This window comes from Heterodontus francisci, chromosome 25 (assembly GCF_036365525.1).
Source record: "Heterodontus francisci isolate sHetFra1 chromosome 25, sHetFra1.hap1, whole genome shotgun sequence".
Taxonomy (NCBI): domain Eukaryota; kingdom Metazoa; phylum Chordata; class Chondrichthyes; order Heterodontiformes; family Heterodontidae; genus Heterodontus; species Heterodontus francisci.
In genome coordinates, this window is record NC_090395.1 from 58,608,324 (window position 1) to 58,635,428 (window position 27,105).

At 43.5% G+C, this 27,105-nt stretch overlaps 2 protein-coding genes across 2 annotated transcripts in view; one reads left to right on the forward strand and one right to left on the reverse strand.

The window, feature by feature from the left end:
• Window positions 1-9,986, forward strand: part of LOC137384103 (calcium/calmodulin-dependent protein kinase type 1D-like) — a 47,470-nt gene extending 37,484 nt beyond the window's left edge. The window contains exons 9-12 of the mRNA XM_068057710.1: window positions 22-109; window positions 4,453-4,916; window positions 6,965-7,095; window positions 9,815-9,986. Of these exons, the coding sequence (XP_067913811.1) occupies window positions 22-109; window positions 4,453-4,916; window positions 6,965-7,055 (643 nt within the window). The 3' untranslated portion in view covers window positions 7,056-7,095; window positions 9,815-9,986. The remainder of the gene's footprint in view (window positions 1-21; window positions 110-4,452; window positions 4,917-6,964; window positions 7,096-9,814) is intronic.
• A 3,194-nt stretch (window positions 9,987-13,180) lies between these two features.
• The window catches only part of lamb3 (laminin subunit beta 3), a 54,644-nt gene continuing 40,719 nt past the window's right edge, over window positions 13,181-27,105 (reverse strand). The window contains exons 20-22 of the mRNA XM_068057590.1: window positions 22,269-22,445; window positions 19,498-19,648; window positions 13,181-13,663 (exon numbers count right to left, since the gene is read on the reverse strand). Coding sequence (XP_067913691.1) covers window positions 13,524-13,663; window positions 19,498-19,648; window positions 22,269-22,445 — 468 coding nt within the window. The 3' untranslated portion in view covers window positions 13,181-13,523. The remainder of the gene's footprint in view (window positions 13,664-19,497; window positions 19,649-22,268; window positions 22,446-27,105) is intronic.

The following is a 27,105-nucleotide window of genomic DNA, read 5'->3' on the forward strand; positions in this document are numbered from 1 at the left end:
TTCCTCTTTGACTCTCGACAGGATTGCAGAGAACACTGCTACACAACGTGATATCTATCATTCTGTCAGTGTTCAGATTACAAAGAACTTTGCAAAAAGGACTTGGAGGGTGAGTCCATCTGGAATGTGTTTCAAAACTGTTGCTAAACCTGCCAGTGTATTGGGATTGCTGATATTTATCATACAAAACTATTGCATGTATTATGCACACATTTTATAGCTGTTATATTCTTTCAACCTTTATATGCAATTCAGATAATATTAGAATCAGTATTTTGTTATGTAATGATGTGATCTGTGCACAAGCAGGGCCTTCCAAATGGATCATGTGACTCAGATCCTGCTTTACTATAATTACTGTTTAAACGTAGCATGCAAAGGTTGTGGAAAGGGCGCAGCCTGTATATTGACATCAAAAATTATTGGTGAGGAAACAATTGGAAATGGAAAATGTATGTTTTAATTTCTTTCAAAAATAATGGTAATTTAAAATCAAGACTACGAGGATGAATTTCCCAAAGCTCTCCAACTCTGACACCGTAACTTCAGAGGAAGATCTGTTTATGACTGGAAATGGAATTTCTGCCAAAGTCACAAAATGCGAGGAGATCCAAGGAAATTCACCCCCTATATTGCACTTAAGGAAACTTGGGATGCCAGCAAGGCAAATCCACAGTTGTATTTAGAAACATGGAAATTTTAGCACAGGATGAGCTTTCTGGCTTCTTCTCACCTGCACTGAAATTTTAGGCCACTTTTGTCAGCTGGTTTTACACAGTCCGTTTTTCTTGCTTTCTCACCATACCAATTTACATTCCTATCAATTCAGTATCGTTTTAAGTGCTGTAATCAATTTAGAAGTAATCACCACTGGTGATAAAGCATTTATTATTCGGCTACTTCTTTGAGTGATGATCTTTATTCCAATCACTCTGTAGTATTATGCAAGAGAGTTTGTATCCATTAGGAATTTCCTCAGAGCTGCTTCCAATCCAATGCCATAAATTTGCCCGCAAAACCCCCATTCATGCATGGAATTTGGTGTTCCATTGGACTTCCGGTGATGTTACAGCAGAAGAATGGAAGCAGCTCTGAGAAAATTCCTGGCTATAGATTTCAATGACTTTTGCACCCCCCCCCCCAACCCCCACTTCATTTGCCCTACGATTGGTGACCATGCCTTTAACTCACTGTGCCCTGAGTTCTGGAATTTCCTCCCTGAACCTCTTTGCCTCTTTACCTTTATGACACTCCTTAACACCTACCTCTTTAACCAAACATTTGGTCACCTGTCCTAATATCTCCTTCTTTGGCTCAGTATCAATTTTTATTTGTACTCCTGTGAAGTGCTTTGGGATGTTTGACTAATTTGAAGGTGCTATATAAATGCAAGCTGTTGCATTGGCAAATGGGAACTAGGAAAGTTGATGGTTTTTCTTGCTCCCTTTATTGTTGGCAATTTCGTTTGTGGGCATCGCTGGTAAGCCCAGCATTTGTTGCCCATCCCTAATTGCCCTTGAGAAGGTGGTGATGAGCTGCCTTCTTGAACCGCTGCAGTCCATCTGGTGCGGGTACACCCACAGTGTTGTCAGGGAGGAAGCTCCAGGATTTTGATCCAGCGACAGTGAAGGAACGGCGATAGATTTCCAAGTCAGGATGGTGTGTGGCTTGGATGGGAACTTGCAGATGGTGGTGTTCCCACACGTCTGCTGCCCTTGTCCTTCTAGGTGGTAGAGGTCATAGGTTTTGAAGGTGCTGTCAAAGGAGCCACATTGAGTTGCTTCAATGCGTCTTGGTATATGGTACACACTGCTGCCACTGTGCATCAGTGGTGGAGGGAGTGAATGTTTAGGGTGGCGGATGGGGTACCGATCAAGCAGGTTCCTTTATCCTGGATGGTGAGCTTCCTGAGTGTTGCTGAAGCTGCATCCATCCAGGAAAATGGAGAGTACTCCATTAGACTCCTGACTTGTGCCTTTTAGGTGATGGTCAGGCTTTGGGGAGTCAGGAGGGGAGTTACTCACTGCAGAATTTCCAGCCTCTGATAATTCCCAGGCAGTTTATCCTAGAGGCCTGCTCAGGTCGGGAAAAAAGAACCCAACCTGAACCTAACCAAACCACAGTGGACCCAAGCCCCACCGGCCCGAGTCCCTCCGATTTTGCCCTGAGCCCAAGCCGACCCGAACCCAACCCGAGCCAACCTGAGCCAACCATCCCTTTACTTACCTTCCGACTGGGAAGCTCCACGATGCCGCAGCACATGCATGATGACGTCATAGTGACATCACCTGCTCAGTGCGCAGACTCAGTTTTGTCCTGGACTCCCAGCTCAGGTAACTTTTTTAATTTCAATACTTACCAGCAGAACACTTACCGTGTGTGTCTGGCCCGACCCGACCTGGACTCAGCCCGACACGACCCGGGCCCGAAAGTCGTACCCTGTGGATGGGCCCGACCCGACCCGAACCCGACACATGTCGTCGGGTCCCGTCGGGTTTGGGACAGGTAGAAGGCCTCTAGTTTAGCCTAATTTTCTGACTTTTTAATTTTTTAACTGTTTGACTCTTTCAACATTCATCTCATATTTTTGGAAAAATTTTTGTGTGGGATGTGTGACATTTTTGCTTACAGAGTAACAGTCATAACACATAAAAGTTACTTGTATTTATGAAGTGCTTGGAGATGTTTTTTCTGGGACATCATGGAGGGATTGGCATCCTTCCAGCTACGAATGATGGTGGGCACACAGCAAACAATCCATTTAGGTGGGGTGTCTTCTCTTAGTGCGCCTTTGTTGATGGCTGTGAAGGCCAATTCTTGAGAGGCCTCTTCTGCCACAAGTGCTGTACATGAAGCTGCCAAGTGACACAGTGGGTTGTTGTTTTTGACATTGGCGTGTGTTGCCAAGCTGCTGTAGCAACTGGTCATCATGGTAGTGCATGCCAGTCCACAGGATGTGGTGTCATTTCCATCTTTCACCAGCTATTGACTCCCAAGTGTGATAGTCGACATTTAGGGCCTTCTTGTCAAGCATCCTTGAAGCGGAGCTTTGGGTCGTCTGACCCCGGCTACCAAACCATACAGAAGGTCCTTGGTTATGCGACCGTCTTCCATCCTGCAGATGTGTTCGATCCACCGAAGCCACCTTTGTATGATTAGTGCCAAAAACTTGGGAGTTCTGCCTTTGAGAGGACTGCCACATTTGTGATTTTTTTCCTGCCATAATGCGTTGCAGACAGCGAAGATGGAAATTATTGAGCTTCTTTTCCTGGTAGCTGTAAGTCACCCATGTTTCACAGCCATATAGCGAGGTGCTGACTGCACAGGCCTTATAAACCATCAGCTTGTTCCTAAGGGTCAGCTTGGTGTTATCTCAAGCGTGTTTCACAAGTCGGCCAAAGGTGGGAGCTGCTTTCCCCCTGTATGTATCGAGCTCTGCATCAAGGGACAGATTGGCTGTCACCGCGGACTCTAGGTAGAAGAATTTGCTAACCACTTCCAGTGGGATGTTATTTAGTGTAGTCGGAGCAGAGATGCAACACCTTGTCCCATGACCACGGTTTTCTTGACGCTTATGGTCAAGGAGAACAAGTTACAGGCATGGGAGAGACAGTCCATGAGTCTTTGTAGCTGAGTTTCTGTGTGAGTGATCAGCACAGCATCATCAGCGTAGAGGAGTTCTCTCATCAGTACGTAATGTGTTTTTGTCTTCGCTTTCAGCCTTGTTAGATTGTGGAGCTTGCTGTCTGACCTAATGTGCAATTGGACTCCTTCCATATCTGCAAGGAAGGTGAAGGTCAGGAGCATGGAGAAGAAGATGCCAAACAGAGTGGGGGCTAGGAAACCCCGTTTCACTCCATTGTAAAGTGCAATATAAATGCAATTTTTAAAAAAAGTTATTTTTTTTATTCATTCATGGGGTGTGGGCATCGCTGGCCAGGCCAGCATTTATTGCCCATCCCTAATTGCCCTTGAGAAGGTGGTGATGAGCTGCCTTCTTGAACCGCAGCAGTCCTTGTGGGGTAGGTACACCCAAAGTGCTGTTAGGAAGGGAATTCAAAGCTCCCTCATTATAACTTTGAATACGCACAGTTGCTATCTTTCAGTCAAAAAGCATTGCAGATAAAGATTATTTTTCAGATTTGATTATATATTGCTTGTCTTCCATTCAAAAAAAGTACTCCTGCAGTCTTGTGGGAGTGATGCATTGAACTGCTTAGTTCTGGTATTAATGTGCCACGAGAGGACATTAATGTACCTGGTAAAATCAGCTGGAAGTGAAAAACAAAGTTCGATGAAAAGATTGGTGGAATTCTGTTATTGTACTATATGTTATCATTGAACCACTGGTGACCATCATGTTACCAGCCTACTTTGTTTTTTCTTAGGCATACCTCATCCAGTCTCAATTTCTGTATGTTTGTGACTTATCCAATCTCTTCCTTCTCACAGAAAGCAATCAACGTTGCATTAGTCGTGAACCACCTGAAGAAGTTGCAGTTAACTTCAGACCAAATATTACGGACAAGCAGTTGCAATTGCCTCCAGCGTGACTCCAAACGGTCATGTTTACAGATTTCTAAGAATCTGCCGCAAGAGGGATTCAGGCAACATTCAGCTACAAATCTTTCAACCAATGGGCCTGCACCATTGGCGACAAACAAAGTTGTCAATCAGAGCACTGCATCAAACTATGTTGCAAAGGAACCTCCCCACCAAAGGACGGGCGAGAGCGCATTGGTTTGTGTGGCGTCGGATGTGAAACAAAGTGATGGACCATCGAAACAAGACATGGCTGCTAGCTGTGCTGTAAATGGCAACTCGCACATTGGGACTACTGAGAAAGGGATGCAGGCAGAAGTTTCTACTGCCGCAATTAAAACTCTTCAACCAAGTAAAGTCAGTGCTCAAGACCAGTATGTACTGCATGTTTCAAACTTATCATTCAAAATGTACAAGGGCTTCTTTTAAGGCCATTGATTTTATTATTAGAATACAGAAGCGTGTGTAATAATGGGGTACCAGTCTGAGGCATAGTCTCCACCCTTTACTTTGCTAATTTGCTGGTTGTAGCTGTCTTTCCTGAGGAAGTTTCTGGGCTCTGCTCAGTGCCCCTACCCACAAAAACCAATCCCCTCCACAGTGAGGAAGATAAATGAGAGGGAGATTCTTCCAGGTGTTATCTAACATGTTCTAGTGATCAGCTGATGATTGCCACCAGCAGAAGCCTGGGACTGAGTCATCCAATTGCTCTCTTGTTTGTAGTAAGTACGTGACTCAATGATAAAATGGTAGGAAAATAACAGGATTTTGGACCCTGAATGAATACAACAATTATTCATTTGCTCACTACGCTTCCTCTCCAAAATCATAGAAAAATATATTGAAACTGGATCTTTTAACAAATATCTTTAGGTACTTAATATAGAAAAAATTACGGGGAACACAAGAAAACAAACATGCTGCAATGGTGCAGTTTGGGAGTGTCTTGTTCCATTTCAGAACAGAGTAGAGGGAACTTTACTGTGGATCTATCCATACTATATTTTATCAGGAGTATTTGATGCTGATGCCAAGTTCCAGATGCATTCTTTGCCATTCACCTCACCCTGCCGAACACACAAAATAATTACATCCAAAATGTTATAAATGTTACACAGACATTTAAGAAATGCATACACTACTAGGTATATAATATTTTAGTCTTGTGTAAAGCATGCACTTTTTGGAAGTGTAATGCTTACTCCCTGTAAATAATTTTCCATCACACTTTGTTGATAAAACATATGTCTGACTAATCATAAGCTCAAAAGATCTGCTAGTAACTTAATGTTATAATTCAATAGTTAATAATTGTAAAGATTTTCAGGAGGTGAGTCCAGATTATCCTAGAGACATAATGACCAAAAGACCAATTAGTCTGCCCACTGGCGAAAATAAAATGTTACATAAAAACAAGAAGTAGGCAGATTGGCAGCTAACTTACTATAGTCAACGGCCATTTCTTTGTTATCGAATAGATTTGCATGAACTCATGGATGACAACAAGGAACTAATGGATCAGTTCACTAGGTCTCCACTCAAGTTCACATGACAAAATTTTTATGATTCGTATTTGGATTGAAGAGGTAAAGTGGAGTAAGTAATGATGCTAAACCTTAATATTGTCAGCATACTACCGGCCGTCCATGTCTCCACTTTAAAGACGTCTGCAAACGCAACATGAAGTCCTGTGACATTGATCACAAGTCGTGGGAGTCAGTTGCCAGCGTTCGCCAGAGCTGGCGGGCAGCCATAAAGGCGGGGCTAAAGTGTGCGAGTCGAAGAGACTTAGCAGTTGGCAGGAAAAAAGACAGAAGCGCAAGGGGAGAGCCAACTGTGTAACAGCCCCGACAAACAAATTTTTCTGCAGCACCTGTGGAAGAGCCTGTCACTCTAGAATTGGCCTTTATAGCCACTCCAGGCGCTGCTCCACACACCACTGACCACCTCCAGGCGCTTACCCATTGTCTCTCGAGACAAGGAGGCCAAAGAAGACTTTGCATCTACTAAATGTGCATGTGACATTTAGTGGCAGAATATCAAACAGTACCAGCTGGTTGATATATTCGAAGGTTTCCAGTTTGGACATCTTTAATCAGGTTAGAATGTCAACACTCATTGGACACATTTGATTTGATCACAAGTTCACTGATTTCTCCTGGTCCTTAGATGTTTTCCTCACCAAAAAAAATTCCAATACAGTTTTCAAAGGACTATTAAAACTATCATTATGCAGTGGTACAGCAATGCTTTAGCACAGACTAATTGCAGAAGCACTCAAATTACTTGGGATCTGCTTTTCTTGTTTTTCCTAGAAGTATCCCAATTGAACATTAATGATGGAATGTGAAGGATGACTGACTAAAATGTTGAATAATGGTTTTCCTTTTAAAATAAGTGTACATTTTGATTTTCTTGACAGATCAACCTCATGTCCAACTACAATCCCAAAGAAATGGCATAACATTAAACGGGGTACTGCCATAAAGACTGGTGTATGCTTGATTATGTAAAGCATGTCATTGGAATGCGTTAGGCTGTCTTCATGCATCTGTAAGTGGTTAACGTTGTGCTGTGGTATGTAAACAAGGGAAATCACAACTGTTTCAATCGTGAAGTCAGGAAAAATAAATGAAGTACATTTTAACTCAGAGAGTGAAGGGGCAAGGACAGTACCTAGAGTGCTTAGGGCATTTGACTCTCATGTAGTCGGCTTGAGTTTGAATGTCAATCTTGTCTGATATTCTCATTCATGTTTCCTATAAGGGAGACTTTATCAAATTTATTCATCTTGTCTCGGGCTGTTGGAGAATCTTACAGAGGGAGGAACAGGGTGCGCCAACACTGTTCAAATGCACTGCGTGGAAGACCAGCTATGCAATGATATTGAAACCAAGCACAGACGTATCAATGCAGGGGGATCTTTCTTCCTCAATAAAGAGGAAGGTGGGAGCAAAGAATAAGAGAAAAAAATGTCATGATCTGAGGGAGCAATCCAACCTCTTTTTCTTAGGATTTATTTCATTTACCACCTTCCTAAGGTCACTTGACTATCAGCCTTACGCCATATTCATTACTAACTCCTGATGACCTATGGAGTTGAATTTCCATCAGGATTCATGTTGTTTCTGCGGATCTTCTGCCTAACAAACAGGAGAACCCCACCAAGATTCAACCCCTTACCATCTTCTATTAGAGGATGTGTTATTGTCATGCTTGTTGCAATACTTTACCTTCGTAAAATAAAGCAATGCCTTGAATGAAAACAAAATGTTAACTGCTTTATGTTAACAATATTAATCATGCATTATATTTTGTGGATATAAAGATATCCATGATTTGTGTAATGAAAAGTGTGCAGTATAACAATTTATTGACCACACCTGTAAGTTGACCATATTTTTAAGGTCTATTCAAAAAAAAACAGTAGTGCATGGAATTATATGCTGGCAATTCAACCATTCTATTATCAACCAGTTGGCTATTTTTTTCACCTTAACTCCCTTTTTCATCTCTCTAGGAGAGAGAGTTACATTTATATATCAAAGAACAAAGAACAGTACAGCACAGGAACAGGCCATTCGGCCCTCCAAGCCTGCGCCGATCTTGATGCCTGCCTAAACTAACACCTTCTGCACTTCCGGGGCCCATATCCATCTATTCCCTTCCTATTCATATATTTGTCAAGATGTCTCTTAAACGTCGCTATCGTATCTGCTTCCACCACCTCCCCTGGCAGCAAGTTCCAGGCACTCACCACCTTCTGTGTAAAGAACTTGCCTCGCACATCCCCTCTAAACTTTGCCCCTTGCACCTTAAACCTATGTCCCCTAGTAACTGACTCTTCCACCCTGGGAAAAAGCTTCTGACTATCCACTCTGTCCATGCCGCTCATAACTTTGTAAACCTCTATCATGTCGCCCCTCCAGCTCCATCATTCCAGTGAAAACAATCCGAGTTTTTCCAACCTCTCCTCATAGCTAATGCCCTCCAGACCAGGCAACATCCTGGTAAACCTCCTCTGTACCCTCTCCAAAGCCTCCACGTCCTTCTGGTAGTGTGGCGACCAGAATTGCACACAATATTCTAAGTGTGGCCTAACTAAAGTTCTGTACAGCTGCAACATGACTTGCCAATTTTTATACTCTATGCCCCGACCGATGAAGGCAAGCATGCCGTATGCCTTCTTGGCTACCTTATCCACCTGCGTTGCCACTTTCAGTGACCTGTGGATCTGTACGCCCAGATCTCTCTGCCTGTCAATACTCCTAAGGGTTCTGCCATTTACTGTATACCTCCCACCTGCATTAGACCTTCCAAAATGCATTACCTCACATTTGTTCGGATTAAACTCCATCTGCCATTTCTCTGCCCAAGTCTCCAACCGATCTATATCCTGCTGTATCCTTTGACAATCCTCATCATTATCCACAACTCCACCAACCTTTGTGTCATCTGCAAACTTACTAATCAGACCAGCTACATTTTCCTCCAAACCATTTATACATACTACAAACAACAAAGGTCCCAGCACTGATCCCTGGGAACACCACTAGTCACATACCTCCATTCAGAAAAACACCCATCCACTGTTACCCTCTGTCTTCTGTGACTGAGCCAGTTCTGTATCCATCTTGCCAGCTCACCTCTGATCCCGTGTGATTTCACCTTTTGCACCAGTCTGCCATGCGGAACCTTGTCAAAGGCTTTACTAAAGTCCATGTAGACAACATCCACCGCCCTTCCCTCATCAATCATCTTCGTCACTTCCTCAAAAAACTCAATCAAATTAGTAAGACAGGACCTCCCCTTCACAAAACCATGCTGTCTCTCGCTAATAAGTTTGTTTGTTTCCAAATGGGAGTAAATCCTGTCCCGAAGAATCAGTGGTATAACCTTTTCATAATTCTTACTGCTACAAATAAGTAATACAACTACAGATAGGTATAGAGTAATTTACCCTAAGCTAAGAACTAATGGCATTTCACAAAGGCTGTTCTGAAGTTAAGTGAAAATGTTATTAAATAGAGCAGCTTTTTTGATGCAAAATAGTTAAACTAATTGCTTTAATATGTTTTGCTAGCATTATGTTATATTTTCCTACTAAGTTTATAATACACACAATTTATACTGGCATCATTTATATATGGGTGGGGGCACTGTTAGTTGAGGACCTAGCATCAGAAAATGCAAAATTGCTCCTAATATCCAATCTTATATGATGTGCTAAATATTTGGAGTTTTTTTTAACAAGCATTATTCTTTACACTAGGTGGAACAAGTGGCTTCTCAATAATATCTGGTTTTCATGGAGAGAAAATAATTGCAGCACATTACCATAAGAGAAGATATTTCATGGTAGTGAGAAAGGAGATGTGCAATGATGCTATGAGGGTGCACCTTGTGGCCATTGTGGACACTGCTGAATAGTAGGTCCAGAACAAATAAAAGAAAGCTATTGGAATGGGACATTGCATTAAATGAGTGCACAAGATTGAACTGGACTAGGCTGAGTATAGCCAAGATGAGATTTAATGTAAATTTTCCTCTAATATTCAAGTTCTGTTTAATTTATGGTGATAAATGTATTTTATTGAGTAATGCCAGTACAATAGCAGTATAGTTTTGGATCTACACAACGCTATTCCTTCAACAGCAAAGAAAGGACAATTATGTGGAAAACAACATGCCTAGCTTGCATTTTTAAAATAATTAATAATGTGGCATTCGCTCGAAGTGAAAAGCGTGAGCAGTGAGATTCAGTGGGAGATATGGTTCGATCAGTACCCAAAAAAGTTGTCTTACAGTAGCTTTGCTGTCCCAACTCGTGAGGTATCAGAGAAACTTAGCATTTCTCACTTGCCGGACTGCAAGTATTCACAACTGTGTTGGGCACCACACTACTTCCACAGAAAGGAGTCATCATACCAAAGTTGTAAAGAATTGAAAATATGATGAAATGCTGACATTTCTGTAGACTTTTATTGTACTTAAATTGTATTGTATGATCATGTAACATAATAGTTATAAAATTTGTGGGCTGTGGTCTTTGTATTTGCAGCTACATTACTTGTGTGTCCAACAGTTAGATCAGGCCCACCAGTATAAATATATCACAGGCTCTCTGTAAGATGAATGAATGTCAATTTTAGAGGCAACTGAACAGCAAGCAGAACTTAGTGCAACTGTGAGAGCTTCCATAAAAGCAGAACTTAACAGGGAAATTCACAGAACAGGCCCATCAGACTTGTATTTGATATATGTAAATGAGGTAAAATTAAGAACTATATTCAAACTTCCTTAATACTGTGTCATCATGGCTTGGTTCTTTATATAAAGTGAGATCACTTTAAAAGTTAAACTTGAAAGAAAGCTAATATTTCTTGTTTGCAGCATGTGGTCATTTTTTGTGGGACACAGAATGTAACGTTCCTATGTTCTCTCACTTGTGAAATCAGTGATTATATTTATTCATTGAGTTTTGGAAGCGGAAACTGAAATAGTCTTCGAGATATGAGGCCTGATTTGTAAACAAAAGATTAGTTTGCAACATGCTGTCTTTTGGGAGCTGTTGTTTCCTAACCAGAGATGTTTTCTTACGCCTCCTAATTTTACATTTTGTTGCAGGTCTGCCTTGATTTTGTGCTGATTGTTTAATGAGAAAGCAGATTGGGCTAGAGTACATGTTGCTTTAAGTGGTGTCACAGAATCAAACCGCTCTGATACACATATATGATTTACACCAAGGTCTTTGCGGTAAACAAAAATAACTATACATGCCACAGTATGAATCACCATTGATCCAGTGAGAATTTCAGCAGAATACAAAGATAAAAAACACCCAAAGTCAACATGCTGGCGCATTCAAATTCAATTCTCTGTGGAGGTGAAAATGTGCACTCAAATATCTGATTTGCAAACTGCCACAATATAAATGAGGCATGCAGTGGTATCAGTTTGAAGATTCATACATATCTTTGAAATGATGCAACCCCACGTTGCCCTTGTGCATTTTAAGAACTGGGCCCAGATTCTTCAGCTGATTGCCATTTTAGGATGTCTTGCATTATAGACAGTTAATCTCCATAGGCACTCAAACTCCAATCATTTATCTGGTTAATAAACTAGTGGAATTATAGAGACACTCAGATTAATATGAACATTTTGTAAAATTAAATCATTTTTGTTATTCATCGTTCCCTTTCAAGACTTTATTTTAAATGAAAGGTTGAACTGCTGTGTAAAGGCACCAAATCTAATTTGCATTAGAATTGGATTGAACTGGGAGCAAAACACTTTGGAGTAAAGTGTGAACTTCCTGCTTGGAAATAAAACGAACATTGTGGATCAGCTGCCCGTTAGAGAAAGTGTACCATTTTATTTCCCTTGATCTCAATGGAAGTGAATTTGCTTTGATTGCCTTGGCAAACAATGCTTGTAATAACTAAGCTGGTAATGGTTGGTAGGATTCTCAAGTCTGTTTTGCAGGATGAAGCCATTCAGTTTGAAGTGATGGATTTAATTGTCTCTTAAAGCTGTAACTTGTACTGAGAAATATTTCTGTAGATCTGAAGATTAAAGTCTGTAAAATGAATGTTTTTTCCATTTAAGGGCCACATGTAATTTTTGTTTAAGCAAGTCTTCTGCGATTTGTGAATTTTAAATCTGCGTCCTCTCTGTTCTCAGTGTGTCATATATAGCTTATTTATGCAACGTTATTTATGCCTCTCAGGATTTTAAAGACCTGGATTGTGTCTCTCTTCAATTTTCTTGTCCCCAATGAGAATGAGTTCAGGTTTATGAGTCCCTCCTCATTACTAAGAGTCATCAGAACACAAAACATTCTTATTCTTCTGAGCCCTCGCAATGCATTAGTGCCATTTTAAAGGTGGGACGCCCAAAATGACGCACAATGGGGGACATTTTCCACTTGGGTGAAATATCAGGGGTGCACCCATGGTGTTTGTCCAATATGGTGGTTCGGAGAGTTGAACTATTTTCAGGTTTGAGCCTCATTAATATTTTTCTGTTGAGCGACGCTGCCAAATAGGTGCTTCATTGCAGCTGCCAGCTGTAGCACGCAACCAGTCAGCAGATAAGGCCTAACTGGGGAGGGAGCAGATGCTGGGGGTTTGATGGCAATGGACTGCCTGTGGGTCAGAAGATTGTTATTTACCCTGGAGGTGCTGCTTTTGGCCCCGTAGCATTTATTTTTTAAACTTAACTTTTCAGAGAGACTTCCCTCAAAGATTACCAGTTATGCCTCTGAATATCCAGAAAGCTGGGAATAGCATCCTCCACCTATTTCTCCATGGAAATTGCAATCATGGTGCACCAACAGGTGTAGGACTCTCGCCTGCTTTGGGGGCAGTGCTGGGGCTGATTTGAAGGCATGTCTGGAAATTGATTCAGGCAAATGGGTGCACAAGGACCCACCAAATGTTCCTCTGCTACTGCCCAGGTGAGAAGCAGGGAGCCAGCAGTTGAAAACTGTTCCAGTTCTCCAAATAAACCCTTGTTGTCTATAGGAACAATACTGGGTTATAAAGCTTAATAATGCTGTTAGTCACTCATTTCAGTGATTTTTACAAATAATTCCAAGAGTCCCAGATTGTATACTGAAAATGATAAAATATCATTTATTGAATTCCAACAACTCATTATAATATTGTGTTTTAGACAGTTTCTGAAATATTTAACATTGAAAATAAAAGGTTCTCATTTTATAGCCTGGTAAACCTAAGATTTTTATTCACTAAAATTGGAGTTCTTGTAATGAAAAGATGGAAATGTGCAAACGAAAATAAAAATATTCAACAGAGTAGTTCTTATTCATATTTAATGAGGACAAAGTTGTTTTCCGGCAGCCCTCTTGCATCTCATATTTAAAGGCCCAATCTGAATATAGTGTTGATCTTCAAAAATAAAGGTAACCATAAAGGAAATAACTTCTCTAAATCTCACACAATGTCCGAGAACAGTTATGGTCTGCACTGGTCATAGAAACGTGCTTGAGCTTCAATGTATTGCTTGATCTTTGTCACTTGATTCTGATAATCTTCCAGTTGAGCAAATTTCTTCACCAGTTGCTCATTTCCCATTGCAAGATTTTGTTCAATTGCTAAAGTAAGAACAGATTCAAAATGTCAGGGTAATATTTTGAACTCAGTCCCTGATATGGTATATTATTAACTACAAATATGCGCAGTGGTTAGCACCACAGCTTCACAGCTCCAGCGACCCGGGTTCAATTCTGGGTACTGCCTGTGTGGAGTTTGCAAGTTCTCCCTGTGTCTGCGTGGGTTTCCTCCGGGTGCTCCAGTTTCCTCCCACATGCCAAAAGACTTGCAGGTTGATAGGTAAATTGGCCATTAGCAATTGCCCCTAGTATAGGTAGGTGGTAGGGAAATATAGGGACAGATGGGGATATGGTAGGAATATGGAATTAGTGTAGGATTAGTATAAATGGGTGGTTGATGGTCGGCACAGACTCGGTGGGCCGAAGGGCCTGTTTCAGTGCTGTATCTCTAAACTAATCTAAACTAAACTAAACTCCTATTTTTGTAAACATTCCCTTTAAGTGAATGACTAGTACCGGCCGTCCATGTCTCCGCTTTAAAGACGTTTGCAAACGTGACATGAAGTCCTGTGACATTGACCACAAGTCATGGGAGTCAGTTGCCAGTGATCGCCAGAGCTGGCAGACAGCCATAAAGGCAGAGCTAAAGAGAGGCGAGTCGAAGAGACTTAGCAGTTGGCAGAATAAAGACAGAAGTGCAAGGAAAGAGCCAACTGTGTAACAGCCCCGACAACCAATTTTATCTACAGCGCATGTGGAAGAGTCTGTCACTCTAGAATTGGCCTTTATAGCCACTCCAGGCATTGCTTCACAAATCACTGACCACCTCTAGGTGCTTACCCATTGTCTCCCGAGACAAGGAGGCCAAAGAAGAAGATGAAGAGTACCACTGTTAGCTGCTCTGCACAGTCTTCCTTTTGAATTTGTGATAAATCTTTTTGAGATAGTTATATCCATTGGAATTAAGCACTGTGTCAGGGTGCCTAATTTTTAATGAGTTTTGTTGGATCAGTCTCAAGCTTTTTTTAATTCATTTTGGGATGCAGGTGTCGCCAGCAAGGCTAACATTGGTTGCCTACCAGAGGGCAGTTAAGAGTCAACTACAATGGTGTGAGACCGGAGTCACATATAGGCCAAAACAAGTAAGAACAATAGGTTTCCTTCCCTTAAGGACATTAATTAACCTGACAGCTTCATGGTCACTTTCACTGATGTCAGGATTTTTCTTTTCCAGATTCAATAAAAAGCTGAAATATGGGGCTGAATTTTACCCTGCCCTTGGAGATAGGGGGTGGGAGGTGGGCGGAGTACAGAAAATGGCTTGGGATGGTGTCGGGCGACATGCCTGCCCCCATGCCATTTTGTCCGTGGCGGGCACTGTGGCAAATGGGAAGTCTGCTGCGAAGCCAATTAAGTCACTTAAGTGGCACATTAAGGGTTAATTGCCTGCCCACCAATGAATTCGGACGGGGATATGATATAGGGCCCAGACAGGGCTGACCCACCCACCTTCCAGCCCATTGCTGGGTCTCCCGTTGTCGATATAAAATCCTGTCCCATGGTGATTGGAACTCACATTCTCTAGATTAGTCCAAGGGCTGAATATTTTGAAGTCCTGCCACTTGGGACAAGGGCTTTGGCAGGCAGCAGAACCCTGGGATGGGATATTGCTGGTGGCGGTCAATTAACAGGCCGCTGCCGGAGCTGCCGTCCAATTGAAGACAGCAGTCTGCCTCCTAAAACTGCCAGCACAATCACAGGCTGGCAGTTCAGCAGCTGTGATGGCCTCGGCTGAGGCTGCAGCTCCGTGGAGAGGATGCCTCAGTGGCGAGGCGCCCTCAAAGAGTGGATAGGTTTTGGCGAGGATGCTGGGGCAGGGAGGAAGGTCCTGGCAATCGTGGGGGGGGTGAGGTGGCTGGGGTCATGGTGCACCGGCAGCGCTGTTGCCATAAAGGCAACCAGTGCTGCCAGGGGCCCCTCTCAGGCCTTGGAATGCCCATAAAGGAGGCCACCCACTGGAAACAAGCAGGTAGGCATTTCAGGGTTTACTTGGTAGTTTCCCAACATGGCAGCGGGCCCTCCTGAGTCGTGCAAAATGCTCAGGAGGGCAGGCAGTGGTCTGCCCAGTGACCGGTTGTGCTGCTAACATTACTGCCACTGGCAATATGCCATGGCAATGGAAAGACGTCAAGCTCCTCTCCCAATGCCTTCTGGTGCCATGTTGACAGCCCTCTCTCCTCCCGGCCTGTTTCCAATGAGCCAAGAACATTTAGCCCTAGGTCTCTGCGTTACCAGTACAGTAATATGGCCTGTATGCTAACATATCCAATCTGTGTGAGCAACATTTAAAGAAAGGGGATAGTCAAAGGGGACTGTCATAATGGTCTGGATTTTATCTCCTGTTGAAGGCAGGATCATAGGTGGGAGGGGCCAGAGAATCCCTGCGGAGCCATCTGCCATGGAACCGATTCAGATTTTGTCGGAGGCGGCGATATACTGACACATCAGCATCATCATTTAAATGTTTTACATACTTTTGAATGTCATTCACCGCAATTCAATGAGGCATTCCTAATTTTGTGTTTGACATGCGGCACTCATGTGCCTTCAGTTTCGCGTCTTTCAAAAGCTGGGACCACCAAAGTAAGAGTCCGCTGTGCCTCAAGAGAGAAGGCAATTTCACCGAATTATGCAGGGGGAGTGGGGTTTGCAGCGGACATTGCCGCTATGCTGACTCTGCAAGGGGATTGTTTGTCATGGTGGTCGGGGAACTCTGCAAGTGCATTCTGTATGAAGATGGGGAGTGTTGGAACACTGCAAGTGGATTGAGTGTGAATGTGGAGGGGAAACTCTGCAAAGGGATTGTGCATGAAGGTGGGGAACTCCGAGAATGTTTGTTTTGTTGTTTTTGTGGGGTGGGGGAGCTTTACAGTGTAGTTTATCTGGTGTTGGTATGGTAATGATGGCTTATTGAAAAGTTGTCAACCAACATTAATCCATACTATAGAGCTACTGCAGGTATCCTGCAGAACCACAATTTACACACTTCTTTGCCTAGACAGGTTTACTTTCGCTTTTGAAGTATGCCGAAGGTCCAAGGAGGATAGAGATGGTATATGCAGGGCTGGCAGCTTTTTAAATATGGCACCAGTACCTGCTCCAACATCATATAATGCCTTGAACAGCATCTTCACTGCGCCCCCACTACGTGATGGCTAACTAGCTGCCCGCGGCTAATGGCTAATCGCAGCAGCACAGCCACTGACCTCACAGGCGGGACTGCCACCATTTTACGCACCCGCTACCACTTGCAGCAGCAGGATAATAAAATTCAGCCCAATATGATGACGAAACTTCTGAATGGCTTTTGAAAAGCTCAAAAGGCCTCTCAACCTATTAGCAGCCTTTGACAAAACTGGACAGGGGAGTAAGAAGTGGCAAGTAAAAATGAAGGGAAAGGGAACCCAAGGTGCATTATGCACTTGTGGGCAAATGGTAGAGAAATCTAGCACCCAACCCACTGTTGTTGATACAGTTTGAAGCCACAGCTGACAATTTCTGTCACAGGATGGGATAGACCTACGCTGCATGGTGTCTGCTGGTATCCTTGGTATACGACAGCAGTGCATCTGATTGGCTGATGACTAGATCCTTTGAAAATGATTCACAAAGTGATTGCCATGTAGTTATGCCAGAGCCTGCAGGTATGACTGGTGACATCTTAGAAGGTGCAGCCAATCAGGTTATGCTGATGGCTGACCAGTTTGTCGTGCTTCACTTCATGCAGTACTACTGATTAAATGATATGCTGTGATTTGGCTGCTTATGAGGAAGCAAACAACATTAATTTTCGTGAGACAGTCACACATTCAAGTCATGTCATGACGTCTGCTGTCCCAGCATCCTTGGGAAATAGGAGCCTTCTCAAGTACTAATCATCTGCCAAAGTGAGGTAGGTTAATCCCTGTCTGCAGATGTGGGTATACAGCTACTGGCAGTTAGAGACAGAGAACCCCTTGTGCAGCCGATGATTATCAGTCGCCTTATTCTTCCAAAAATATCAGATAATGCATTCCCATTGAAAACCCCATTGGTGCCAATAATGGTGTGGGACCAAAACTATTAGAATAATTGGCAGGAAAAACCTAAGTGATAGCAGAACAAAATACATTTTTAAAAAATCCCTTTTTATTACCCTACCCTGCTGGCTGCCTTTTGTCCTTACTGACCCTGCATGCCCAATTTCCACCGTGTTATTTGCACTGGACATCCTGCATGCCCAAATGTGTAGAACGCTTTGTCCCATTTCCATATTTAAATGAGGTTCCAGATTTTATCAGGCAGGAGCTTCTGCTATCAACCTCAACTACCACTGCAGGCTTGAATGGTATATAAAATGGGCACTGATCTCTGCCCAATTTCAAGCACTTTGCATCTTTGCTTCTTCCCAAGGCTTATTGCAAAGACTAAACTCAGCTCCATTGAGTCAGTGCAATAAATGCAATTTCAGTACAATGTGCTGAATTTTACAGCCCCCGACATTGGGTGTTGTGGGGGGAGATGCGGTGGGGGGGGGGGGGGGGCTGGAAAATGCCTCTGGCAGAGACCTGCCAAGGGTCTCAACGCCAGAAAGGCCTGTCCCGATATTGCTGGCGGTGGCAAGGCTTCGTGCGATCCTCCCCAGCCATTTAAATGAGCCACCACATTCAATATTGAGGTGGCTCCACGACGTGCGATCCACCTGGGCAGACTGCCATTTTGAAGCTTGCCACCGACTTATAAAATCCAGCCCAATATTTTGTATAATAATGTTTGTGGGCTTCCACTACCATTTTTGATGTTCCCAATGAGCTTTTTCTAAACTGTGTCATGCAGACCCCCACCTGCCAAGAATGAGGCACACATTATTTCGCCACGTGAACATTAAAACTTAAAATTGCTGCTGGGAAGAAAATAAGGTCTATTACAAGGGGTTGCCAAGCCCCTGACTGGAAAGACATTTGCATAGTAACAGACAGTACTTGGAACGGACAAAGGGGCCACTCCCTGCTCCAATTTAATCCACAATGGACTTTTGATTACCAGACGTTGAAGGTGGCGAGGCTAGCAGTCCAGATTAACTGCTAAACTGGCCGAATACACAAACAGATGTGGTCAGACCAGTTTAGTCACATGACTAACTGACTGTTGGAGTTTTTTGAATTTGAACTTGCCACAGAGTTTTGGAACTCAGAAAGCTCTTTTCTACTGGACTGAGAACATCTATCTCCTGTCTGCTCTCATCTTTTTCTCACAGAACTGAAGAAAAGTGTCCTACAAGGTCTCGTAAACAAGGTTTAAGAAGAATATTGGGCCCCAGCAAAAAGCAAGACTACCTACAAAAGGACTACAGTGAGCTTGAAGCACAGTAACAAGAAACTCTTCTGATATTGTCTCAAACCTCTCTACTTTATCTGTTCTTCTGCTCTTTTCTGTCTCTATTTGCATGTGCTTCTAGCATGGGACGCAGCGTGTATCCAAAGGTGTTAACCAAATTAGAGTTTAAGTTTAAGTTTTAATAAATTTCACTTTTCTTCTTTAAACCTGATAAAACCTGTTTGTGCTGATTTCTTTGCCTTATAACTGGAAAGTGGTGAACAAGGATTCACCAAGGGGGAGCTCAAAACACAGTGTGTTTAAAAATTAAACCCTGTTACAATAGGGCTACGTGAAGGCTGAAAGAGACCCCTAGACACCTTTCTCACCTGGTCGTAACAACTGCAATTAAATTCTCAGCAGCACAAAAACCTTCGTCCATTATGCTGCAAAATACCAACTGGTCTTTTTACAAAATAGATAATCACTGACTTAATAATCAATGATTTTCAATAACTTACTTCTAATTTCCTGCATCCTCTGTTGAACCTCTTTAAAATAATAATCGGCCTCAAATTTAACCCGATTTACTCGATCTAACAGGTCATTTGGGAGTGATTCCGGAACCTTATTTCGAAGTTGCTCGTACAGGAAAATAAGTTGTTTCAGATCCTGAACAAAAAGAAAAAATTCAATTCAAGACATTCCACCTTGAGCTTTAGTAATTCATTTCATACTTGGGCTAATCAATCCAACAGTGCAATTTTTGCTATTTCCCTCTCTATATCTAAGTTTATTAAAGACTGTGTAGCTTTAAAAAAAAATCACCTGTTGAAGCAAAGACTGATGGGCAACAATTTGATTTTTAGCATGGTAGTTTTCATAGGGTTTATCATCATTTTTGTAATCACGAGATTTCTGAAGAGTTTCAGAAATCAAATGTACCTTTTGAAGCTATTTGACATTATATTCTGGTGGAGTCTACGGGGGCCGATTTTAACTCTGTGTAAGAGAAGGATTTTGGGTGAGTTAAAATCTCCAATGAATCCCAACCGAGTATAATGTATCCAAATTTGCTGACGATACAAAACTAGTGGGGAAGCAAGCTGTGAAGTGGAAGCAAGGAAGTTGCAAAGAGATATTGATGGTTAAGTGAGTGGACAAAATGATAGAAGATAATGCGGAGAAATGTGAAGTTAACCACTTTGGTAGGAAAAATAGAAAAGCAGAATATTTTTAAAAGAGGTTGAAAAATGTTGGTACTCAGAGGGACCTGGATGTCCTTGTACACGATTCACAGAAAGTTAACATGCAGGTAAAAACAATTCGGAAAGCAAATGATATGTTAGCCTTTATTACATAGGGATTGGAGTGTAAGAGTAACGAAGTCTTACTGCAACTATATATGGCTTTGGTGAGACCACACCTGGAGTACTGTGTACAATTTTGGTCTCTTTACCTAAGGAAGGATATATTTGCCTTAGAGAGAGTGCAACAAGATTCAATAAACAGATTTCTGGAATGAAGAGATTGTCCTATAAGGAAAGGTTGTGTAGACTAGGTCTATATTCCAAAAAGTTTAGAAGAATGAGATTTGATCTCCTAAAACATATGAAATTCTGAAAGGGGCTTGACAGGGTAGATCAGGGTTGTCCAACCTTTTCAGGTGGAGGTCCGCATTTTGATTTTTGCTCGACCCAGAGGGCCGATGGGCAAATTTCAAAAGATAAAGGCATTAAAAATTTATCTTACTAATAAAAACAACAACAAATGTGCATTTTTATGAAGAAGCTTTAAATGAGAAGACTAATTTATTGACTTAATTTCTCATCACTATATTAAAAACTGATTTAGGGACATACTTGGCACTGTTTTTGCTTACATTAGTAGTCAATCTCTGCCCGCACACTTGATGTAGTGATGCAGAGTATTGTGGATAGATGTCCATCTTTCAGGAGAGACCTTGATCTCTCTCCCCCCTCTCCCTGCGCTGTGTGTGTGTGTTTCTCATTCTCTCTAACCACACCCCCCAACCCCCGCACACCGCCCCCCCTCCCCTCTAGGAATGGGGGACACAGATTGAAAGTTTTGTGCAAAAGACGCAGGGGGAATATGAGGAAGCACTTTTTTACACAGCAGGTGGTAATGATCTGGAACTCGCTGCCCACAAGGGTGGTGGAAGCAGAGGCGATCCATGACATCAAGAGGAAGTTTGATGACCACCTTAAAAAAAAACGAGAACCCGCCAGAAAACCCCAAGCCTGTTGGAAAATGGCTGTTCCCCGCAGTCAGCAGCTGTCGGCTTGAAACTGACTGCGCAATATTTTTAAAAAGGCCATTCCGTAAGAAGATGACAATGGGAAATTTCCAATCTCCAGTCACGGTGAGGATGAGGAACTGCCCCGGGAACAGTTTACATCCATGGGCCGGATGGAACCATTTGGCGGGCTGGATTCTGGCCCATGGGCCGTATGTTGGACAACCCTGGGGTAGATGCTGGGAAGTCTAGTACTAGGAAGGCACTGTTTCAGAATAAGAAGTAGGCCATTTTGGATTGAAAACAGGAGAAATCTCTGCACTTAGAAGGTTGTGAATCTTTGGAATTCTCTATCCCAGAGGGTTGTGGGTGCTGAGTTGTTCAGTATATTCAACACAGCGATCAATAGATTTTTGGATACGAAAGGAATAAAGAGATTTAGGGATAGTGTGGGAAAGTGGAGTTGAGGTAGTAGATCAGCACTGATTTATTGAATGGTGCAGCAGGCTAGAAAGAATGAATGGCCTACTCCTGTTCATCTTTCTTACATTCTTATCGCTGTATTATTTGAAGCCTTGTATGCATATCCTGTATAGTGCAAGGAAAGTAAGTTGCCAAGACTTTTTTTTGTCAGAGGAAGCCTGTTCTCAGCTACATCACATCAAAAAAAGGTACAAGGATGAACTGCAATCAACATAAGCAACACTTGTTCAGGTGACATAAAACTAAAGCTCATTCTGATAAACATTAGAAAATCCTCCGACGTTCATGTAAACAATAATATAGGATACAGCCAAGTTGTTGAAATATGAAATTAAAGCCAACAAGAGGCTGTTTGAAAATGACATTTACCAGTTTGCAATCAGTATTAATACTGTGCAATCCTGGGTCAAGTACAGATGAGAGGTAAAAAAACTAAGTATCTATTAACCTAACTATTGTAGAATTAAATACATATTTAACAATATGTGAAATAAAATAAATGTTGAAACCCCATTAAAATGTTTTTTCCTATTTAATTTTATGATTGTCTACCTGCTCAGCCCCTTCACCCATGCTTCGTGAATTGAGAGCACTGGCTTCTAATGTTGTGGCCTTCTGCCGGTTAAGAGTGTTTTGCTTCTGCAGGGTGTTGATATTATTAGTGAGATCCCTTAGACGATCTGTTATATCCTGCAAATTAGTTTCTGTGTGACTGAGTTTGTCCTCGATCTGAAAGATAGATATATGAACATGTCAGCATCAAAATCCAAAAATGGAAACACAGTCAATCTTAGAATTCACTGCTCTTTGGGTACCGTATATGGAATACAAATCAGCTGTAATAGCAACCTATGCATTTTTCGTAATGCACTGGCAATGTATATTTGCAAATTATGCATGGAAGGGAAAAGAGAATGATTATCTCTAATCTAAAACAGTCCCGTATTCCTTTACTGTAATATACAGAAAACAAATCTTAGATGTATCATTTTCAGAATTTGCTTAGTAATATTCCAAACATCAGTTTACAGCTAAATGAATAAGACTGTTGGCATTTCAGAACTAATGAGTTGTTTTATTTATTTAGAGATACAGCACTGAAACAGGCCCTTCAGCCCACCGGGTCTGTGCCGACCAACAACCACCCATTTATACTAACCCTGCAATCCCATATTCCCTACCACCTACCTACACTAGGGGCAATTTATAATGGCCAATTTACCTATTAACCTGCAAGTCTTTGGCTGTGGGAGGAAACTGGAGCACCCGGCGAAAACCCACACAGTCACAGGGAGAACTTACAAACTCAGCGCAGGCAGTACCCAGAATCGAACCCAGGTCCCTGGAGAGGTGAGGCTGCTGTGCTAACCACTGCGCCACTGTATCGCCCATTATTTTTCAATAATGATGTGCGTTCCCTCACAAATAGATGCCAACAAAATAAAGATACAAAAATAGAACCATAGTAAACCATAGAAAAGTTACGGCACAGAAAGAGGCCATTCAGCCCAACATGTCTGTGCCAGCTGAAAAGACTAGCTGCCCAATCTAATCCCGCCTTCCAGCACCTGGTCCGTAGCCTTTCAGGTTACAGCAATTCAGGTGCAGGTCCAGGTACCTTTTAAAGAGGTAAGGGTTTCTGCCTCCACCACAATTCCTGGCAGTGAATTCCAGACACTCACCACCCTCTGGGCAGAAAAGTTTTTCCTCATGTTCCCTCTAATCCTTCTACCAATCACCTTAAATCTGTGCCCCTCGTAATTGACATCTCCGCTAGGGGAAATAGGTCCTTCCTGTCTACTCTATCTAGGCCACTCATAATTTTGTACATCTCAATTAGGTCACCCCTCAGCCTCCTCCTAAGGAAAACAACCCCAGCCTATCCAATCTTTCCTCATGGCTGCAATTTTACAAGCCCTGGCCATATTCTTGTAAATCTCCTCTGTACTCTCTCCATAGCAAATATGTCCTTTCTGTAATGTGGTGACCACATTAAATAAACATTTAATGTTAAATAAAGAAGTTAAATAAACATTAAAAATGGTTAAAAATAAATTGAACAAACAGTGTAGCCACCTACTAACTACTGGTATTTCAGCTTCTGCTTAGTAGATTGACTTAAATGTTAGAGAAAAAATAAAAATCATCAGAAATAAGAAAATAAGAAAGTAAGAAAATACCCACCAGATACTCACCGACTAGCTCCCTGTGCCACGCCACTCTCTCCCCCCTTGCGCTGGTTGTGGCGTCAAAATCTCACCCAGTCAATCACCTACCTGCTTCCCTGCGATATTCACTTACAAGAACAAATTTTTTTTTTTATTTCCAAAATATACTTTATTCATAAAAATCTGTAAAAATTACATTGCCAAACAGTTTCCAAACAGCACCAAAAAATACAAACATTGCAAGGGAGATCAGTTTCCTTCAATACTGTCATGAGTTTCTTCCCAACCCTTCCGTTTCTCAATTGTCATGTCAATTACAGTTTTACATTTACAGCAATTCAGAATATTAACGATACAGTTCGAGGGGTTTCCCATGGATCCAGCCCCTCAGTCTAGCTTGGTGGGGGAACCTTACACTGTGGTCTTTCCCCATTGAGCCTTTGCTGCGGCTGCCCCAAGCTTTAGTGCGTCCCTCAGCACGTAGTCCTGGACCTTGGAATGTGCCAGTCTGCAACATTCGGTGGTGGACAACTCTTTGCGCTGGAAGACCAGCAAGTTTCGGGCAGACCAAAGGGCGTCTTTCACCGAATTTATCGTCCTCCAGCAGCAGTTGATGTTTGTCTCGGTGTGCGTCCCTGGGAACAGCCCGTAGAGCACAGACTCCTGTGTTACAGAGCTGCTTGGGATGAACCTTGACAAAAACCACTGCATCTCTTTCCACACCTGCTTTGCAAAGGCACATTCCAGGAGGAGGTGGGCGACCGTCTCTTCCCCACCACAGCCAACGCGGGGGCACTGTGCGGAGGGGGCGAGACTTCGGGTGTGCATGAAGGATCTGACGGGGAGGGCCCTTCTCACCACCAGCCAAGCTACGTCTTGGTGCTTGTTTGAAAGTTCTGGTGATGAGGCATTCTGCCAAATGACTTTGGCGGTCTGCTCGGGGAACCATCCGACAGGATCCACCGTTTCCTTTTCCCGTAGGGCCTTGAGGACATTCCGTGCAGACCACTGCCTGATGGACCGGTAGTCAAAGGTGTTTTTCCGCAGAAACTGCTCCACGAAGGATAGGTGGTACGGCACGTCCCAACTGCACGGAGCGTTCCGCGGCAATGTGACCAGGCCCATCCTTCGCAACACCGGGGACAGATAGAACCTCAGCACGTAGTGACACTTGGAGTTTGCGTACTGGGGATCTACACATAGCTTGATGCAGCCGCACACGAAGGTGGTCATCAGGATGAGGGCCACGTTGGGTACATTTTTCCCGCCCATGTCCAGAGATTTGAACATCGTGTCCCTCCGGACCCGGTCCATTTTAGATCCCCAGACGAAGCGGAAAATGGCTCGGGTGACTGCCACGGTGCAGGAGTGGGGTATGGGCCAGACCTGCGCCACGTAGAGCAACAACGTGAGCGCCTCGCACCTGATGACCAGGTTCTTACCCACAATGGAGAGAGATCGCTGCCCCCACATGCCCAACTTTTGTCGTACCTTGGCTACTCGCTCCTCCCATGTTTTGGTGCACGCCCCGGCACTTCCGAACCATATCCCCAGCACCTTCAGGTAATCTGACCTGACGGTGAAGGGGACAAAGGATCGGTCAGCCCAGTTCCCAAAGAACATGGCCTCGCTCTTGCCTTGGTTAACTTTGGCTCCCGAGGCCAGTTCGAACTGGTCGCAGATGCTCATCAGTCTGCGCACGGACAGCGGATCCGAGCAGAAGACGGCGACGTCATCCATGTACAGGGAGGTTTTGACCTGAGTGCCTCCGCTGCCTGGGATTGTCACCCCTCTTATGCTCGCATCCTTCCTAATAGACTCAGCAAAGGGTTCAATACAGCAAACAAACAAGACCGGGGACAGAGGACAGCCCTGTCTGACTCCAGATTTGATCGGGAAACTTTCAGATTCCCACCCGTTGATTGAGACTGCGCTACTGATGTTTGTGTAGAGCAGTTGGATCCAATTGCAGATTCCCTCCCCAAACCCCATTTTGGAAAGCACGTCCATCATGTAGGTGTGCGATATCCTGTCAAAAGCCTTCTCCTGGTCCAGGCTGATGAGGCAGGTGTCCACCCTCCTGTCCCGTACGTAGGCGATCGTATCCCTGAGTAGCGCGAGGCTATCAGAGATCTTCCTGCCGGGTACAGTACAGGTCTGATCGGGGTGAATCACCAGCTCCAGAGCAGACTTGACTCGACTGGCTATGACTTTGGACAGAATCTTGTAATCAACATTAAGCAGTGAGATGGGCCGCCAATTTCTGATTTCTACCCTCTCCCCCTTCTGCTTGTAAATGAGGGTGATGATGCCTTTTCTCATGGATTCTGACATGCTACCGGCCAGGAGCATACTCTCGTATACTTCCAGCAGGTCCGGGCCGACCCAGTCCCACAGGGCCGAGTACAACTCGACCGGTAAGCCGTCGCTCCTGGGAGTTTTACTCGCCTCGAAAGACTCGACGGCCTTTGTCAGCTCGTCCAGAGTTAGCGGCTTGTCCAGTCCCTCCCTCCTGCTGTCATCTAAGACCTCTGTGATAGATGACAGGAAGGACTGGGAGGCTCTGCTGTCTGTGGGCTTCGCGTCATACAGCCCAGCATAAAAGGATTTGCTGATCCTTAGTATGTCGGACTGCGAAGACGTTACCAAGCCATCTTCTTCCTTCAGGCTGCTGATAACAGAGCTCTCTCTGTGTACCTTTTGGAAGAAGTAACGCGAGCACGTCTCATCCTGCTCGATGGAGCGGACTCTGGACCGGAAGATGATCTTGGAGGCCTCCTTGGCAAAGAGCGAGGCCTGCTGGCTCTTCACCTCTTGGAGGTCCTCCTTGACCTCGACCCCCATTGACTGCAACCGGAGTAGATTTTGCATAATTTTCTGGAGTCGGGACAGTTCCCTCTGTCTCTCTCTCGCCTTCTGAACACCTTTGTGGATGAAGAACCTCTTGATGTTCTCCTTAATCGCTTCCCACCAGTGAACTGGAGACTCAAAGAGGGGTTTCACGGTCCTCCAACCATTGTAATCCCTTTTGAGTTCCTCAACGTTCTCTGGGGTCAGCAGTGTCGCATTGAGCTTCCACGTCCCTCTGCCAACCCGCTGGTTGTCCTGTAAGTGACAGTCGGCCAGTAAGAGGCAGTGGTCGGAGAAGAACACCGGCTTGACGTCGGTGGATCCGACCGTGACAGCACGGGAAACAAACAGGAAGTCAATCCTGGAACGGG